The sequence below is a fragment of the Octopus bimaculoides genome, chromosome 22 (assembly GCF_046866305.1).
Source record: "Octopus bimaculoides isolate indiv1 chromosome 22, ASM4686630v1, whole genome shotgun sequence".
In the NCBI taxonomy this organism is placed as follows: Eukaryota; Metazoa; Mollusca; class Cephalopoda; order Octopoda; family Octopodidae; genus Octopus; species Octopus bimaculoides.
This window is the reverse complement of record NC_142949.1, coordinates 24,445,020-24,461,680: the sequence shown is the minus strand read 5'-3', so window position 1 is coordinate 24,461,680 and position 16,661 is coordinate 24,445,020. Positions and strand designations below refer to the sequence as shown.

The 16,661-nt window shown below is 36.8% G+C and overlaps 1 protein-coding gene across 1 annotated transcript in view; it reads right to left on the bottom strand.

Annotated features, from left to right (window-relative positions):
- LOC106880038 (uncharacterized) overlaps nt 1-16,661 on the bottom strand; it is a 455,047-nt gene that overhangs the window by 370,969 nt on the left and 67,417 nt on the right. The window contains exons 18-24 of the mRNA XM_014929839.3: nt 14,953-15,165; nt 13,677-13,791; nt 9,231-9,482; nt 6,677-6,916; nt 5,352-5,593; nt 1,915-2,007; nt 1,022-1,438 (exon numbers count right to left, since the gene is read on the bottom strand). Of these exons, the coding sequence (XP_014785325.3) occupies nt 1,022-1,438; nt 1,915-2,007; nt 5,352-5,593; nt 6,677-6,916; nt 9,231-9,482; nt 13,677-13,791; nt 14,953-15,165 (1,572 nt within the window). The remainder of the gene's footprint in view (nt 1-1,021; nt 1,439-1,914; nt 2,008-5,351; nt 5,594-6,676; nt 6,917-9,230; nt 9,483-13,676; nt 13,792-14,952; nt 15,166-16,661) is intronic.

The following is a 16,661-nucleotide window of genomic DNA, read 5'->3' as shown; positions in this document are numbered from 1 at the left end:
CTACAGTATATTATGAGACTTTCCCTTAAAAGCTGACCATATTACTGAAGCAATAAGACTAGGTGTGATCATACAGGACAAAATAAACTGTGTAAGACCATAGATTTTGCAAATCCCTCTGAAGCAGAGTTGATACTAAAGAAACTGAAGAAATTGAGAAATACCAGGATCTAGCCAGAGAGCTGAGGAGAATATGTAGAGTAGGTGTATATACAGAGTAGGTGTATATATAGAGTAGCTCAAGTTAGTCTGGTATCAGGAAATATTGTGGCCATTGATTGCATAATACTTAGTTATGATATGTTTGCTTCAAGAATCTTGTTTAAATATTTATAACTTCAAACAAGACATCACTTGGCAAAGACTAGATAAAATGTTGAGTGAGATTAGGTTTCTATATTCAACAAGCTAATTAACAATTTCTCATTAAATTTAAGGCAAATATTTTTATTCATGATAAAGGTATAGTTTCAAAGGCAATGCGTAACGTAGCTAACTGCTAAATAATTCAGCATTTCTTGCAATACTACAAATAATTTACAGCAAGAGATGTAAATTTGACAATTGTTTCTTATTTCTTTATTGCCCACAAGGGGCTAAACATATAATGGACAAACAAGGACAAACAAAGGGATTAAATCGATTACATCGACCCCACTGCGTAACTGGTACTTAATTTATCGACCCCGAAAGGATGAAAGGCAAAGTCGACCTTGGCGGAGTTTGAACTCAGAACGTAAAAACAGACGAAATACTGCTAAGCATTTCGCCTGGCGTGCTAACCATTCTGCCAGCTCGCTGCCTTGAGAATTGTTTCTCTAACTTCCAGTCCGGAATTCAACTTCATTTAAAGGATATAAGATAAGATAGATTATTTGAAGTTGTTGGTTACTTAGTATTTAAGAATGCTTCTGAAAATAAGTCTTCAGTATTTCTACTTACAACTCAATTGGTGATTCCCCTAAAATCCTTGCTTACCAAAGATATGAAAAGAAATCAAATGTGATCATTGTAAGCCTACCTGTTTGGTTACTTCCTTTAGATTTATACTTGATGAACTGCTCTGTTTATAGCTGAAGGTCATTTTGAAATATCCAGGTTTGTTCCCATCAATCTTGTTATCAGCGACAGCTTTCAAGTTTAAAACATACACAGAATTCCAGTTGTTAGCTTGAATACTCATCTGGCAAGATGACCTTATAGAGGGAGAGTCTTTAACATGCCAAGCTAAAACAACTTGTGGTATCTCTACACCGCTTGGACACCTTAGAACAGAGCTGTTTACACCATAATCAAAATCAACTGTTACAGCCCAAAATTTCATGTCACCACTCAGAACATCAGCACCCAATATCTTTGGTGGCGCTGTGGCTTGGATCATAAAATAGACCCCATCATGACCTTCTTTAAGAACAATATCATCAGTGAGGTTTGTCACCTTAAAACAAAACAAAAGATCTTTAATTATCAAAACAGGGTTTCAAATATATTGGTTACTACATAATCAGTTCTTGTAATGGCTTTTCTACAAATGCTCTTCCATTATACATGCATGAAATAAAATTTTGGAATTAACTTTGAACAATCACAAAATTAATATCAGATTAATAAAATCAATGAAATAAAATATTTTAAAGAGGATTGTAAAATTTAAACACATGTCATTACAAGGAGGTGCTAAAAAGTTCCTGGCTTTAAATGTATCATGAAAAGGCCTGATTGGAGGCCCAATCTTCTGAGTTCTTTTACAGGACCATTGAAATAATTGTGTGAATCTGAGAGGAGAATATACTGAATGAGAAATGTCAGCTGCTTTTTTTTTGTTTGTTGTCTTTTTCTTTCCTTCTAATGGGACAGAGAACATCAAAAATGAAGAAAGAAATACAAATAATTCATTAAAGTGTTTTTATTTACCTTGACTTCTGCTATGTATTTTTCACTCCAGCTTAAGGTACTACGGGAATCTTCACAATTCTCCTCATAACAGAGACTTACAGCACAGCGAACCTATTAAAAAGTAAATAAAAAATAATTACAGTTATTATATTCTGTCACAAACGAAAGGATTTTAATGAAAAATTGCACAATGGAAAAGTAATTAGAATGTTGGTGATTTCAGTTATTGTGAGTTCTACAGCATCATTATAGGTGAAATCTCTTTATGTAAACCTTTTTTTTTATCAAAAAGAAGGTTCTGAATATTAGAAAAAGGCACCATCCATCATAGAAATGAGCAAATTTAGTAGACTTGAACATAATAGGAAAAGAGGAGATGATTCACTTGTTACATATGTAACAGATATGTGAAGAATGGACTGTGAAGTTACAAAATTCACTTCATAACCATTTCTGGTTCCATTTCACTGCATGACACAAGGAACAAATGTTTGAGACAAACCTCCCTCCCTCCCTCCCTCCCTCTCTCTCTGTCTCTCTGTGACCGCATGCCAATACACTCACAGGAGCTTGTTTTCATGTGTGATCATATCAATGTGATTGTACTAACGGCATATTGTCCGTGGAGGCGCAATGACCCAGTGGTTAGGGCAGCAGACTTGCGGTCATAGGATCACGGTTTCGATTCCCAGACCGGGAGTTGTGAGTGTTTATTGAGCAAAAACACCTAAAAGCTCCACGAGGCTCTGGCAGGGGATGGTGGCGAACCCTGCTGTACTCTTTCACCACAACTTTCTCTCACTCTTTCTTCCTGTTTCTCTTGTACCTGTAATTCAAAGGGCCAGCCTTGTCACACTGTGTCATGCTGAATATCCCTGAGAACTACGTTAAGGGTACACGTGTCTGTGGAGTGCTCAGCCACTTGCACGTTAATTTCACGAGCAGGCTGTTCCGTTGATCGGATCAACTGGAACCCTCGACGTCGTAAGCAACGGAGTGCCAACAACAACAACAATTGTCTGTCTTCTGTAAATATGTCATGCAGCTCAACCAACATCTTCACTTGGATAAAAAAAAATATCTAAAAACAAAGTAAAAGCTGGCAATACACAGATATTCAGTCGTAGAACACTGACTCAATAAGACTCATCCAATTAATACCAGCATGGAAGATGCAGATGTGAAAATGGTGGTGGTGTTTAATAAGAGTATATTTGTAAGACAAGTATTTAGGGGACTGTGGTTTCAATACTCATGAACTTCACTCCTTTCTAGATAACTTAAGAGTCATTTTGTTGTGGGGCAAATTTCACAAAATATCAAACATTACAGAAAGTTCTATAAGGAACAAATTGAATAATTCAACTCAGTTTCACCAAGGTGAGTGGATCTTCTTGAGAACTGCACTTGTCAGTAATTCCAGTCCTTCGTTATCTCTTCAATGAGGCTGAAGGTCTTGAAATCATCCATCATCATCATGTCTCACATCTTCCTGGATCCCCTTGCACAAGTCCCATTCACATTTATACAGCTATCCTCATCCATGCACATGTCTATACCAATGCAATTTTTTTCTTGCACACTACAGTTCATTCCTTTTATGCATAGATTTTCTTTCACTTTTGCAATATGTATTTCATCTATATTTACACTGCGCTTTCGATGGAGCATACTTCATTTCTTTCCAGTCTTCCCAAAAAATGAAATGAAGTGCTCTGTTTGAGGTTCATATAAGTGCTGATATATATATATATATATATATATATATATGCTCATATAATGATATCTACCAAATGTATTGGTAAGATAAAACATGCAATCGTTACCAAAATAGCAAAAAACTGTCCACAAAGTTCTATAATAAATTCCTTATGAATTGATCTCCTTGGTTATATATCAAAATTTAAAATTTAAAATTTTGGATGTAGATCAGCCTTAGAGATTATAAATTTTTTTTTGGTGTTTACTTTTTACTTTTACCCTGAAGATGTGTAAGGTAATTTATTTAACTCGAATTAAGAGTTGAATTTGACCTTATACAGAAATGTTGACAGAAGTAATAAACTTTAATGCAAATGGATATTAGCGTCAAAGCTCTTATTTAAATTTTAAATTTATATATATATATATATATATATATATATATATCATCAGCAAATCATGAATCCGAAAGTGAAGCACACTAAGTTATAGAGTAGTAAAGTATTTAGAAAATGTTAGTTCATGGGGTTACCCAAGCTTTCACATCCATGAAGCATTTAGCTTTACACAGATCTCGTTAGACCCTATAACCTCTCTTCAAATTAGAGGGAGAAAATGCCTCATGGCTAGTTTTCTTCCTCCAATTGGAAGAGAGGTTGTAGGCCACCAGCCATTAGTGTCTGACAAGATGTGTGTAAAGCTAAGTGCTTTATGGACACAAAACTAACATTTTCTAAATATACTACATACATATATAAGTGTATGTATGTATGTATGTATGTATGTAGGTAGATAGGTAGGTAGGTAGGTAGGTATATGCATACACACACACACACAACAACAACAACAACAACAGACATTAACACAATTTTGTCTACCGAATTCCATTCCTAAGATATTGATCAACTTGAAGCTATGGCTGAAGACACTTTGCCAAAATACCACACAAGAGAATGTTAAGCCAAGGACAATAGGGTTACAAAGGGAACCTTTTTACCAAAAAAGTGTGCCTGCCATTCATTTAGATGTCATAATTATTCTAAGAATATTTACATTATCAAGCCATTAATATCTATGGCCAAAAGCCAAAGACTTTTGTTGAGTATTGATTCAAGATTACTGAGGTCAAGTGTTGCTTTTGATGTAGCCTAAGTCCAGCCCTGCTTGTACTGATCAGATTGAGCAGACTTATAACCAAAGGCATTCTGGCCATCAGCTCACCATCTTTTTGCATATCCCTTTTTACTCCCTGAAATTAGATTGACTCCAGTACACAACTGGTACTTAATTTATTGACCCCGAAAGGATGAAAGGCAAAGTTGACCTCGGCAGAATTTGAACTCAGAATGTAAAGACAGACGAAATACTGCCAAGCATTTTGCCCAGCATGCTAATGTTTCTGCCAGCTCACCACTTTCATCTTTTTGTATATCAAGAATAACTACATTTGACATACTCTTTATTAAGATGGGAGCAGATGAAATGAAGGAGATTAAGTAGTTATTTTTAGCAAGTACAGCAATAACATAGAAACTCCAAACAAGTGACAATTGCTAGTGTATATAATTATTGTGAGTTTTTGACAATAAGAGAAATTATATGTATAATGAATATATATTTTTGTATTGAATGTTTTACTTATGTCATATGATTTCAGATAACATAAAATTTAAAATATCATATAATTTTTTTGTGTGTTGCATATCTGATTTAAATCGTTACCACATAATATCATAAAAATTCTAGTAACTTACCTTGGAACCATATTTCAATTTGTTGACATATTCTTTAGGTAATATGTTTGAGCTGACTTGTTGTGGTACCTCAAGATTATCAAACTCCCAGATGTAATCCACTTTTATCATATTTGAAGGATCTTGTTGTAGAGAAGATTCATTGAAGTGGCATGTGAGGGTGTCATTAGTAGAATTAAATGATGGCATTATTTTCACTTCTTCAGCTTGTGGTGGAACATCCTTCTTGGGGCTTAGGTCAGCTAAGATGAAAAGAGAACAACTTTACAATATAATCTGTCAAAGAATGACTTCAACCGAACTCCATAAATCAACACAAATTACTGAGTTAAAGTGTTGATATTCTTTTATAACAGTAAAATGTCTTTGCAGCATAATGAATGGCACCAGTTACTGAAGCTTGTAACTCTAGCCATTGAAGAGAAACAGCAGAGAGAATAACAAAGAGCAGATGAGAGTGTCACTTCTCCATTGCATCAAGTAACTTTACCTGCAGCAGATGTCATCACTTTTGCAGATCAAGAGTAGACTTTGTAATACACATGCAAACCTGCCAGAGATTGTTACTAAACAAGAACCATTAGAGTTGACTTAAAACAGACAGCCAAAGAAGAATATTCAGTAGACAAGATTAATGAGTGAGGAATGCCTTACTCATGTAGAAAGAGTATCATCATGACAATTTACAGACTGTTTGACCTCTCTTAGCTAGAAACCTATTAACTTATAGCAAATTTGCAGCATCCATGAGCTCTTGACATGGAGAGAAAAAATAAGGTTTCTAAAATTTTACTCCATGTTCATGGGAGCTGTCACTGAAAGTTGATATAAAATTATTTATATTGCAATACACTTTCTACTTATACACAATACTGAAACCTGTTCACAACTAGATGAACTGAACTTTAAAAATTTGAAACAAGCAGGCTGTTCCGTTGATTGGATCAACTGGAACCCTCAACGTCGTAAGTGACAGAGTGCCAACAACAACAATCTATACTAAAATGTTAGAGATTAATTAAAAATATTTTAGTTCTTCACTTGATGTTTTTTCTGACATGGCACCAACATTTATATCATTAAATGTGTAGTAATTACTTTATTATGACAAATGGGGCTTAAAAAATATACAAAAAAAAACAAACTAAAACAAAAACAACAAATTGTTTCTGTAATCATCAATAAGACATAAAAAAATCTTCGAACAGTTCTGCCTCCAAAAACAAAAAGACATTTACCGATCTCTAAACTAAACAATAAATATCAATGGATAGATAACATTTCCAGTTATTTATTTGTATTTCTAACTTTCCATTTCAACTTACCATTTCCACATTTCAGTGTATAAGTATTCCAGCCAATTGCATGCATCATTTTTACATCAGTTTTGTTATAGAGAAGACAGAGGTGGCGTTTAGCATTGAATGTAGCGTATTGGCATTGGTTTTTACAATAGAACATACACTGGTTAGATGTCCAAACGTTATTGATCTTCAAATTAGAGGAGCCAACAACAGCCATAGACATTTGAGCTTCAAACATCCTCTTCTTTAACTTACAAAAATCTGTAAAATAATAAAAGTCCAGTGAGGGAAAAGAGAAGAAAACAAAGAAAATGTCTACTAATTTGTATAAATAAATGAAATGACAAAGCAACATTAGCTGGATGGGTGTCTCTGGTCCTCTTATTACAAATTCTTGTTGTTCATGAGTTGCATGTAAAACAGTGGAAATGATACCAGAAACGAACTCTTAACTGACAGTGATGCTTTATTCTTCCACTAAATAAAATTATACAGCGAACCAGATTAATACATCACAAAGACTGCTGTCTGTAGAAAATCATACATAGTTGGCTTTTCAATTCAATAAAACTTGGTAACATATGCTTCAACAGGAACAACAATAACGTGGCATAACATCCTGAAAACAATCCTCCTCTCTGGATTAAAATGAAGCACATCGTGATATTTATTAACAATAAGAGGGTCTGGCTAGCATTTAGAATTTGCTGGTTTTGGTGGTCTATTGTGCAATGTGTTTGAATATAAGCTCTGTATCCCACGTAAAACTAGACCAGTCCAAATGTCGAACACATCCAAGTATTTCGACAGCACATGACCAATCATCAGAAACTGACGCATGAAAACTCTATGGATTACTTAAGTCTAAAACATATGAAATTAGTCCTGCTACACACGCTTTTACGGTATTTACTCTTTTACTTCTTTCAGTCATTTGACTGCAGCCATGCTGGAGCACCGCCTTTAGTCGAGCAAATCGACCCCAGGACTTATTCTTTGTAAGCCTAGTACTTATTCTATCAGTCTCTTTTGCTGAACCACTAAGTGACGGGGACGCAAACATACCAGCATCGGTTGTCAAGCGACGTTGGGGGGACAAACACACACACAAACACAAACACACACACATACACATATATATACATATATACGATGGGCTTCTTTCAGTTTCCGTCTACCAAATCCACTCACAAGGCTTTGGTCAGCCCGAGGCTATAGTAGAAGACACTTGCCCAAGGTGCCACGCAGTGGGACTGAACCCGAACCATGTGGTTGGTAAGCAAGCTACTTACCACACAGCCACTCCTGTGCTTATTTATGGAGAAAAAGCTATTCTTAATCTGTTAGGACCCTTGACTCTGGTTTCGGCAAGTTAAACAACAGATAGCTTGTGAGAAATGAAAAAAAAATTGATAAATTTATTGAAAACAGCAATAACCACTAGTCGTTGCCATTTAGAATATACTAGCAGAGATACCCAGTCTTTTTAAATTTTTTTACTTGTTTCAGTCATGAGACTTCGGCCATGCTGGAGCACCACCTTTAGTCGAAGAAATCGACACCAAGATTTATTCTTTGTAAGCCTAGTACTTATTCTATATAGTTCTTATTTCTTTATTGCCCACAAGGGGCTAAACATAGAGGGGACAAACAAGGACAGACAAAGGGATTTAGTCGATCACATCGACCCCTGTACGTTACTGGTACTTCTCGTACTTATTCTATATATTTCTATCCATATCTCCCTCCTTTTCTTCCTTCCTTTCTTTCAGTTCGTTTTTACATCATTCTCCCTTTACTTCCTTTGGTTATTTCTTTGTTTAATTCTTCTCTTTCTAAAGATTTACTCCTTTATATCTTGCTTTCTCTCTTCTCTTTTTTCATTTCTTCCTTTTTCATCCTGTATTTTATTGTATATCAATAGAAAGGCTCATAATTTGACAGACATCTTCATGGAAGTAGACGGTACCCTTGGTGGTAACACCTCTGAAAATTCTTAGAGGTAGTCTTTAGCTTTATCTTCTGTCCTTTAGCTACAGCATTTTTACATACATATTCATGTACAAATATTATATATATTATATTTATAGGCGTAGGAGTGGCTGTGTGGTAAGTAGCTTGCGTACCAACCACATAGTTCCGGGTTCAGTCCCACTGCATGGCATCTTGGGCAAGTGTCTTCTACTATAGCCTCGGGCCGACCAAAGCCTTGCGAGTGGATTGGGTAGACAGAAACTGAAAGAAGCCCGTCGTATATATATATATATATATATATATATATATATGTATGTGTGTGTGTTTGTGTGTCTGTGTTTGTCCCCCCAACATCGCTTGACAACTGATGCTGGTGTGTTTATGTCCCCGTAACTTAGCGGTTTGGCAAAAGAGACCGATAGAATTAGTGCTAGGCATCCAAAGCATAAGTCCTGGGGTCGATTTGTTCGACTAAAGGCGGTGCTCCAGCATGGCCGCAGTCAAATGACTGAAACAAGTTAAAGAGTAAAAAGAGTATATCAAATACAAATTTATATACAAATTTATGTTTATATAGAAAAAAGAAATTGGAATTAATTACCTTCTCTGCAATATAACTCCGCAAGTTCATCTTTTGATGAGAGGAAATAATCAATGGCATCAGATACTCGGTATTTAGACAAGCGGCATTCTTTCTGTTTATCTGTATATTCACTTGACATGCACACAAATCTAACTTCTTTTATGCAGTGCTGGCGGCAAATGTCTGCATTTGAAACATTGCCAATAATAAGTTTGTCATGGAAAGCAATCTTCTTTCCCGTTTGTACAGACCATAAGGGATTACATGGGACTGAAAGAAAAATTGAAATTAATAATTATGGAGAAAAATTTCAGGTTTTGAAGCAAGGTCTGAAATCAAAGGGCCTTAGAATCTAGCAAAAACCAAAGACATAGTAAGTTGTTGGCACTCCATTGGTTACGACGACGAGGGTTCCAGTTGATCCGATCAACGGAACAGCCTGCTCGTGAAATTAACGTGCAAGTGGCTGAGCACTCCACAGACACGTATACCCATAACGTAGTTCTCAGGGGAGATACAGCGTGACACAGAGTGTGACAACGCTGGCCCCTTTTGAAATACAGGTACAACAGAAACAGGAAGATAGAGTGAGAGGAAGTTGTGGTGAAAGAGTACAGCAGAGTTCGGCACCATCCCCTGCCGGAGCCTCTTGGAGCTTTAGGTGTTTTCATTCAATAAACACTCACAACGCCCGGTCTGGGAATCGAAACATAGTAAGTAGGAAGCAGACAAACTACAAATCCCTTCAGGTAGATGGCCCTGCTTGATATATAGAAAAGGATGCAGGTAGAAACTCCATAAGGTGTACTCAGTGCAAGCTATGGACACAAGACAAGCAGCAATATTATTGTACATCTGTGTGGCAGATGTACAGATACAATAAGCGCTAGAAATGTATAGAAAATCGGTAACAAAGGACCTCTCCCTCAGAGTGTACGATGCCTGTGTGATGCCTGTTATGAGCTGTGACTGCCGAGGACATATGAAAGCTTGAAAGAAATGAAGCTAATATGCTTCACTGGATGTCCAATGTCAGTGTGCGTGTATGACAGAGTGTAAGCATCTTGAGAAAAAAGTTGGGCATAAGAGGTAACAGATATGGTGTGCAAGAGAGACGACTGCACAAGTATGGTCACATAATATGTATGGATGAGGACCACTGCAACCTCTAACTGTGCAGGGAACCTCTGGAAGAGGTAGAACAGGTGGTGAAGCATGATCTTCAAATGTTAGGTCTCATGGAGGCAATGGCAAGTGATCAAGATTACTTGTGCTTGAGAAGACTCATCAAGACAAGTGAAATTGTAGTCATGGCCAGTGCTTGTGACACATAAGAGGCAAATGTGCCATTGAGATGTAAAGGCATCACCTGTGCCAGTGAGATGTAAAGGCATCCACTACACTCTGTTGAGTGGCTGGAGTTAGGAAGGGCATCCAGCTGTAGATACCATACCAAATCAGACTAGAATCTGATGCAGTTCTCTGGCTTACTCGTTTCAGTCTAACCATTTAACCCATGCCAGCACGGAAAGCAGACACTAAATAATGATGATGATGATGATAATAATACACCATAGAGCAATATTCATCATCATCATCATCATCGTTTAACGTCCGCTTTCCATGCTAGCATGGGTTGGACGATTTGACTGAGGGCTGGTGAACCAGATGGCTACACCAGGCTCTAATCTGATCTGGCAGTTTCTACAGCTGGATGCCCTTCCTAACACCAGATGCCCTTCCTAACACCAAGAAGCCCTTCCTAATGCCAGATGCCCTTCCTAATGCCAGATGCCCTTCCTAACGCCAAGATGCCCTTCCTAACGCCAAGATGCCCTTCCTAACGCCAGATGCCCTTCCTAACGCCAAGATGCCCTTCCTAACGCCAGATGCCCTTCCTAATGCCAGATGCCCTTCCTAATGCCAGATGCCCTTCCTAATGCCAAATGCCCTTCCTAACGCCAAGAAATAAGTTATTATTTCAGCTGACTCCCAGTTTTCAAAAGAATTATTACAGTGGAATTGAGGTATACAGTATTGTTGATTTATTACAGCTGATCTTACCAATCAATTTTGCACAGGATATCAAGTAATCAGATGGTTATCTAATAACTGAGCTTGTCAGGATTGGCTACTATGGAAAAAAAATAGTGATTGCTCTCTGTTGCTGGAGGTAAGAATGTGTTACATTTGGTTCATGGAAGCTGCAGAAAAAGGTGAAACAAAGTCGCAGGATGCAAGAGATGGCTTTTATTAAGAGTTATCTCCCCACTCTCCCGTCCACCTCAGACACCAATCCAAATTAGTGATGACTGGCAGCAAATGTAGGGTTTGGGTACAGGCAGTGTGGAGTGGGTTTGTGTGTAGGTGGTTTCACAGGGGTGATTTTGCACTTACCCAAACCGTTGGTCTCGTGTTGGTACATCTGTGTATGTATGTTTATGTGTATATGGCTTGCTGCTGACAAAACTCTGCTAGGCTCCTCCTCAATGGAACAGCCTGCTCGTAAAATTAACGTGCAAGTGGCTGAGCACTCCACAGACACGTGTACCCTTAACATAGTTCTCGGGGATATTCAGCGTGACACAGTGTGACAAGGCTGACCCTTTGAATTACAGGCACAACAGAAACAGGAGGTAAGAGTGAGAGAAAGTTGTGGTGGAAGAGTACAGCAGGGTTCGCCACCATCCCCTGCCGGAGCCTCATGGAGCTTTTGGTGTTTTCGCTCAATAAACACTCACAACGCCCGGTCTGGGAATTGAAACCACGATTCTATGACCGTGAATCCGCTGCCCTAACCACTGGCCATTACACCTCCTCAAGGATGCACAGGACAAAGGAGCAAAAACACAGAGCACAAACAGAACAACAGAGTATGCACAGACAGAAATAACACAAGAGAGAAAATGTAATAGTTTGATGGTTTGCTTTGTTGTTGGTCAGAGTTTTATGCCATACACATTTGTTCAGATAATGTAATGCTTTTAACAGTCAACATTCTCAGGAGTTACAAAACAAAAATCATCCGAGCATCTACCAATAACTTTATACTTTATACCATGTATTGAGTACTTTATCTTTTATTGGTGAACAAATGAGATAGAGACAGATATATAAGTTCTTTTTAAGCAGAAAATATATGAAACAAATTCATTTTTCTTGTCATTCTTAATTGTTTAATTGAAAGCGGCGAGCTGGCAGAAATGCTTAGCCTTATTTCATCTGTCTTTACGTTCTGAGATCAAATTCCGCCAAGGTTGACTTTGCCTTTGAGCCTTTCGATCTAGTACTGAGGTTAATCTAATTGACTGGCCCCTCCCCCAAAATTTCGAGCCTTGTACCTAGAGTAGAAAAGATTCTTAATTGTTCAATGAATTCTTTCCTTTCCCTGTCATATTTCAATTGACATTGCTTCAAATCCTTTGTAAAAATTAAACAACTTTATTTTGCTTGGTAAAGACTAATATAGAGAGCCAGTTGAAAAACTCAATCATCTGAGACTATCCAAGCAATTAGGAGACATAACTCCCTCTTTTTATATAAGCAAACAAGGGAGACAACTGCAGTAAGATATTTCTGGAGAACATTGACAATGTAGATTGAAAGAGATTGTAATAAAGATGAGCCAAAGAAGGTGACCTTTGCATAAGGATTTAGCAAGCTAGAAACAGCAGTCAAATCACCTTTAAGTCTCACACTACTAGTTTTAAAATACACAGAATATCATTGTCCATGACCAATGGCCATAGGTAAAAACGTCTTTGATTGTATGTCTGCTTAAATAGAATTCACCTGTAACAACAACAACAACCACCTTAACAAATGAGACTGTTTACAGTTGCTTGACAGGCTTGCAAAACACAGCAGCCAAATCTCTCTTCTGTATCATACTCTGTGAAGGCATATGGTTCAGTGGTTAGAGTGTTGGACTCACAATCGTGAGGTAATGAGTACAATTCCTGGATTAGGCTGTGTATTGTGTTCTTGAGCAAGACACTTTATTTCACGTTGCTCCAGTTCACTCAGCTGTAGAAATGAGTTGTGACATCACTGGTGCCAAGCTGCATTGGCCTTTGCTTTTCCCTTGGATAACATTGGTGGCTTGGAGAGGGGAAACTGGTATGCATCGGCGACTGCTGGTCTTCCATAAACAACCTTACCTGGACTTATGCTTCGGAGGGGAACTTTCTAGGTACAATCTCATAGTCATTCATGACCAACAAGGTCTTTACCTATCATGCTCTATCATCTTAAAGAATGGAAAGACAGTGGATAATTGTCTAGATGCACAATGTACAGTAAAGTAAATGGTAAGGTCTAGAATACATTTCATTATAATTCTTCTCAATCATGGCTGACCTAGGGATCAAAAACAACAATAATAACAGCAACATCAGTAATGCTATTTTTTTTTGTAAAAAATTTGGTGAAAATTTGTGCAATTGTGGTGAAATTCTAATATACCTTGAGCTTTTGACCAATTTGTTGCATTCTGAGATGGGTTACATTCAAATTCAGAGAATGGAAAACTTTTTTCCTTTGCCATATAGCATTCACCTTTGATAATACAAGTGTCATTCTGCAAAAAGAAAAACAAAAAAAACTTGAACTTTGATTTTCTATATCAATGTCACAGAAATTATTAAATTTTGATATACACTATTCATTTGTCTTGAGTATGACTTTAAATTACATCTGGTAGTAGGGTCCTGGTTTGTGAATTTAGGGTTTTCATGAGTGTGGAACTATCCCTTAGCTTCTATTGTTTCCAGGTCTATTCTGATCCAGTGTAGTAGCACCTGTCTGAATCTCAGTTACAGGATAATTAGCATGTGTTATGGAAAAAAACTCCAAGCACAAACCCTCACAGCTTTTTGAGTGTCTTGAGAAGGCCAGGGGAGTAAACCTTGACAGGATATAGAGAAGCAGAGACCTTCTGTTTGTTCAAGTGTCTTCTGCTATAATCTCAGGCTGACCAAAGCCTTGTGAGTGGATTTGATAGACAAAAGCTGAAAGAAACCTTTTGTGTGTGTGTGTGTGTGTGTGTGTGTGTGTGTTTGTGTGTGTGTGTGTGAGTGTGTGTGTGTGTGTGTGTGTGTGTTTGTGTGTGTGTGTGAGTGTGTGTGTGTGTGTGTGTGTGTGTGTATTTGTTCCTTATCACCACTTGACAAACCCGTGTTTGTGTGTTTACATCCTTGTAACTTAGTTTGGTAAAAGAGACTGATAGAATAAATATCAGGCTTAAATGATAAAAAAAAGTCACTGGGGTCAATTTATTCAACTAAAACTTCTTCAAAGCAGTGCCCCAGCTTGGCCACAATCAAATGACTGAAACAAGCAAAAGAAAGATAAGAAATATATCAATATCAATTACACAGTAGACAACTGTTCATGAGTGAAGGATATTAATTTTTGTTTGTACACAATATTTATTGATTATTGAATATTATGACTGATTGTTAACAAAGACAGTAGAGGATATTGTTATATACAGTTGCTGGGAAGATTCCATCTAAGACTACAACATTAGTCAGATAAAGAAATGCCACTACATTACACATGCAACTCCTTCCCCCCCCCAAAAAAAAAGGACCTGAAGTTCTTTTAATCCAATCTTTTAGATATTTTTTTATTCTTCTACTTGTTTCAGACATTTAACTCTGTGTTCAATGATCAGAGACCTAAGTTCTGAACAACAACAACAACAACAACATGCACAACAACAATCAAACATAATTACCTTCTGCATGCATGTTTCAAGCTCTACATCACAGTCGAGACATATAGGGTTGAAACTCATAAATGTTTTGAAGTTACTTGTTTTATTTCGATTGAAGCCAACTGCCACTCTGAAATAGCCTTTAGATGGTAGGGGACATTTCACTTCATTATAACTTGCAAATATAGCCTTTTTTGTCATATTAGAAACTGTAGTAGCACCACCAGGCTTCAACTGTAATGGAAAACAAGAAGATTACATGATAAAAAATATTATCGCTTTTAATCAAAAATACAAAATATTGACCTTAATTTTAATACCTAATGTCACATCTAAGAAATTAGCTAAAGAAATATCGTTTTCATAAATGATATTCATCCCTATTCTATGAAAAAATCTAGCCAATCTACCTTTAATTCTCTGTAATTGTTGGTTAGAGCTATTCCTAATATATAGAAGGCAATCATGCCTATATAGACTCCACCCTAATCATAGGAAATTGATCATCCAATTCATAAAGAATAAAAGAACCTACCATATCAGCTATTTGTGCGGAGTCCGAACTCCCCGTGAGGACATCGAAAGCATCTGGTGAATCCTTACGTATCCATACTTTATCATTAAAACTAATAAAAGACTTCCTAGCAGCTAATATCACTTTAATTTTTTCTCTAGTAAGCCCTGCCTTATTATGAAAAAAACCATAGTGCCTTATTCAATATGATCGGGTTAATGGATGTATAAAAATTAGTTATATCAAATTGAATGAATTTAGTATTTTTCTTGTTCTCAATAGAATTAAACCACCCGATGACTTGGTCTGTATTCGACCACATATTTAACTTCAACTTATCAACTATAGTAGTTATGTACTTATTCATAATATTTTTACTCAGTATTCCTACATATCTTTTTTACAGAAATTTTGATAGTAAATAAATGAGTTTTATTTTGATGAGAAACAAAACCAAACCAAGACAGATTGATTCAATTATCTCTGAACCTGGAATATTATTTGTAGCTATATTACTGCCTGTTCAGAAAACAAGTTAACAAGAAAATTGCAACCTAATCACTCTTAAACCAGTACCCTGATATCTTTGAAGGAAAGTAAAATAATGCATTGGAGCTGTAGCCATAGATACACTTTGTTGCAAACAAAAAGATATTGAAGTCTCAAGTGCAAAGCTTTCGATTAAAGAGAAGATTTACAGACACATTCTACCCTTCTCTGTGAGTGTTGCTCAATGTTTTGCCAGCCGCTACAATTTTGCCGAACAACAACAGTCTATGTCAGACGTTATTGTTTCGAAATGTCAGTACCCTAACGTAGATCACTTGGCAAGCATTGACATCATTGGAAGAGACATACAACATGAAATTGAGGACATAGTAAAACTAATGAGGTAAGAAAAATTTCAGGTGTGAAATTCTTGCCAGCTGTGGCCACTTCTAGAAGAAATATTTGGTTTTTATGCCTTTAACCCCAGGAAGGGGAAAGAGAAAGATGAAACCAGTAATATTTTAATTCAGTGCATAGGGTGTAGAACTTAGTACCAAAACACCAATTATTTCTAATTATTCTTCTTTAAAGATCCTTGATTTAAATATGTTGACACTAACTCACCTATTGTTTTTCAGTTCAGAATCATTTGATTTCTAAACCATACAATCTCAAGTGAGGCCCTCAAAGGGTTATTTCCCTCCCATCTGGTACAGTGTTGTTGCTG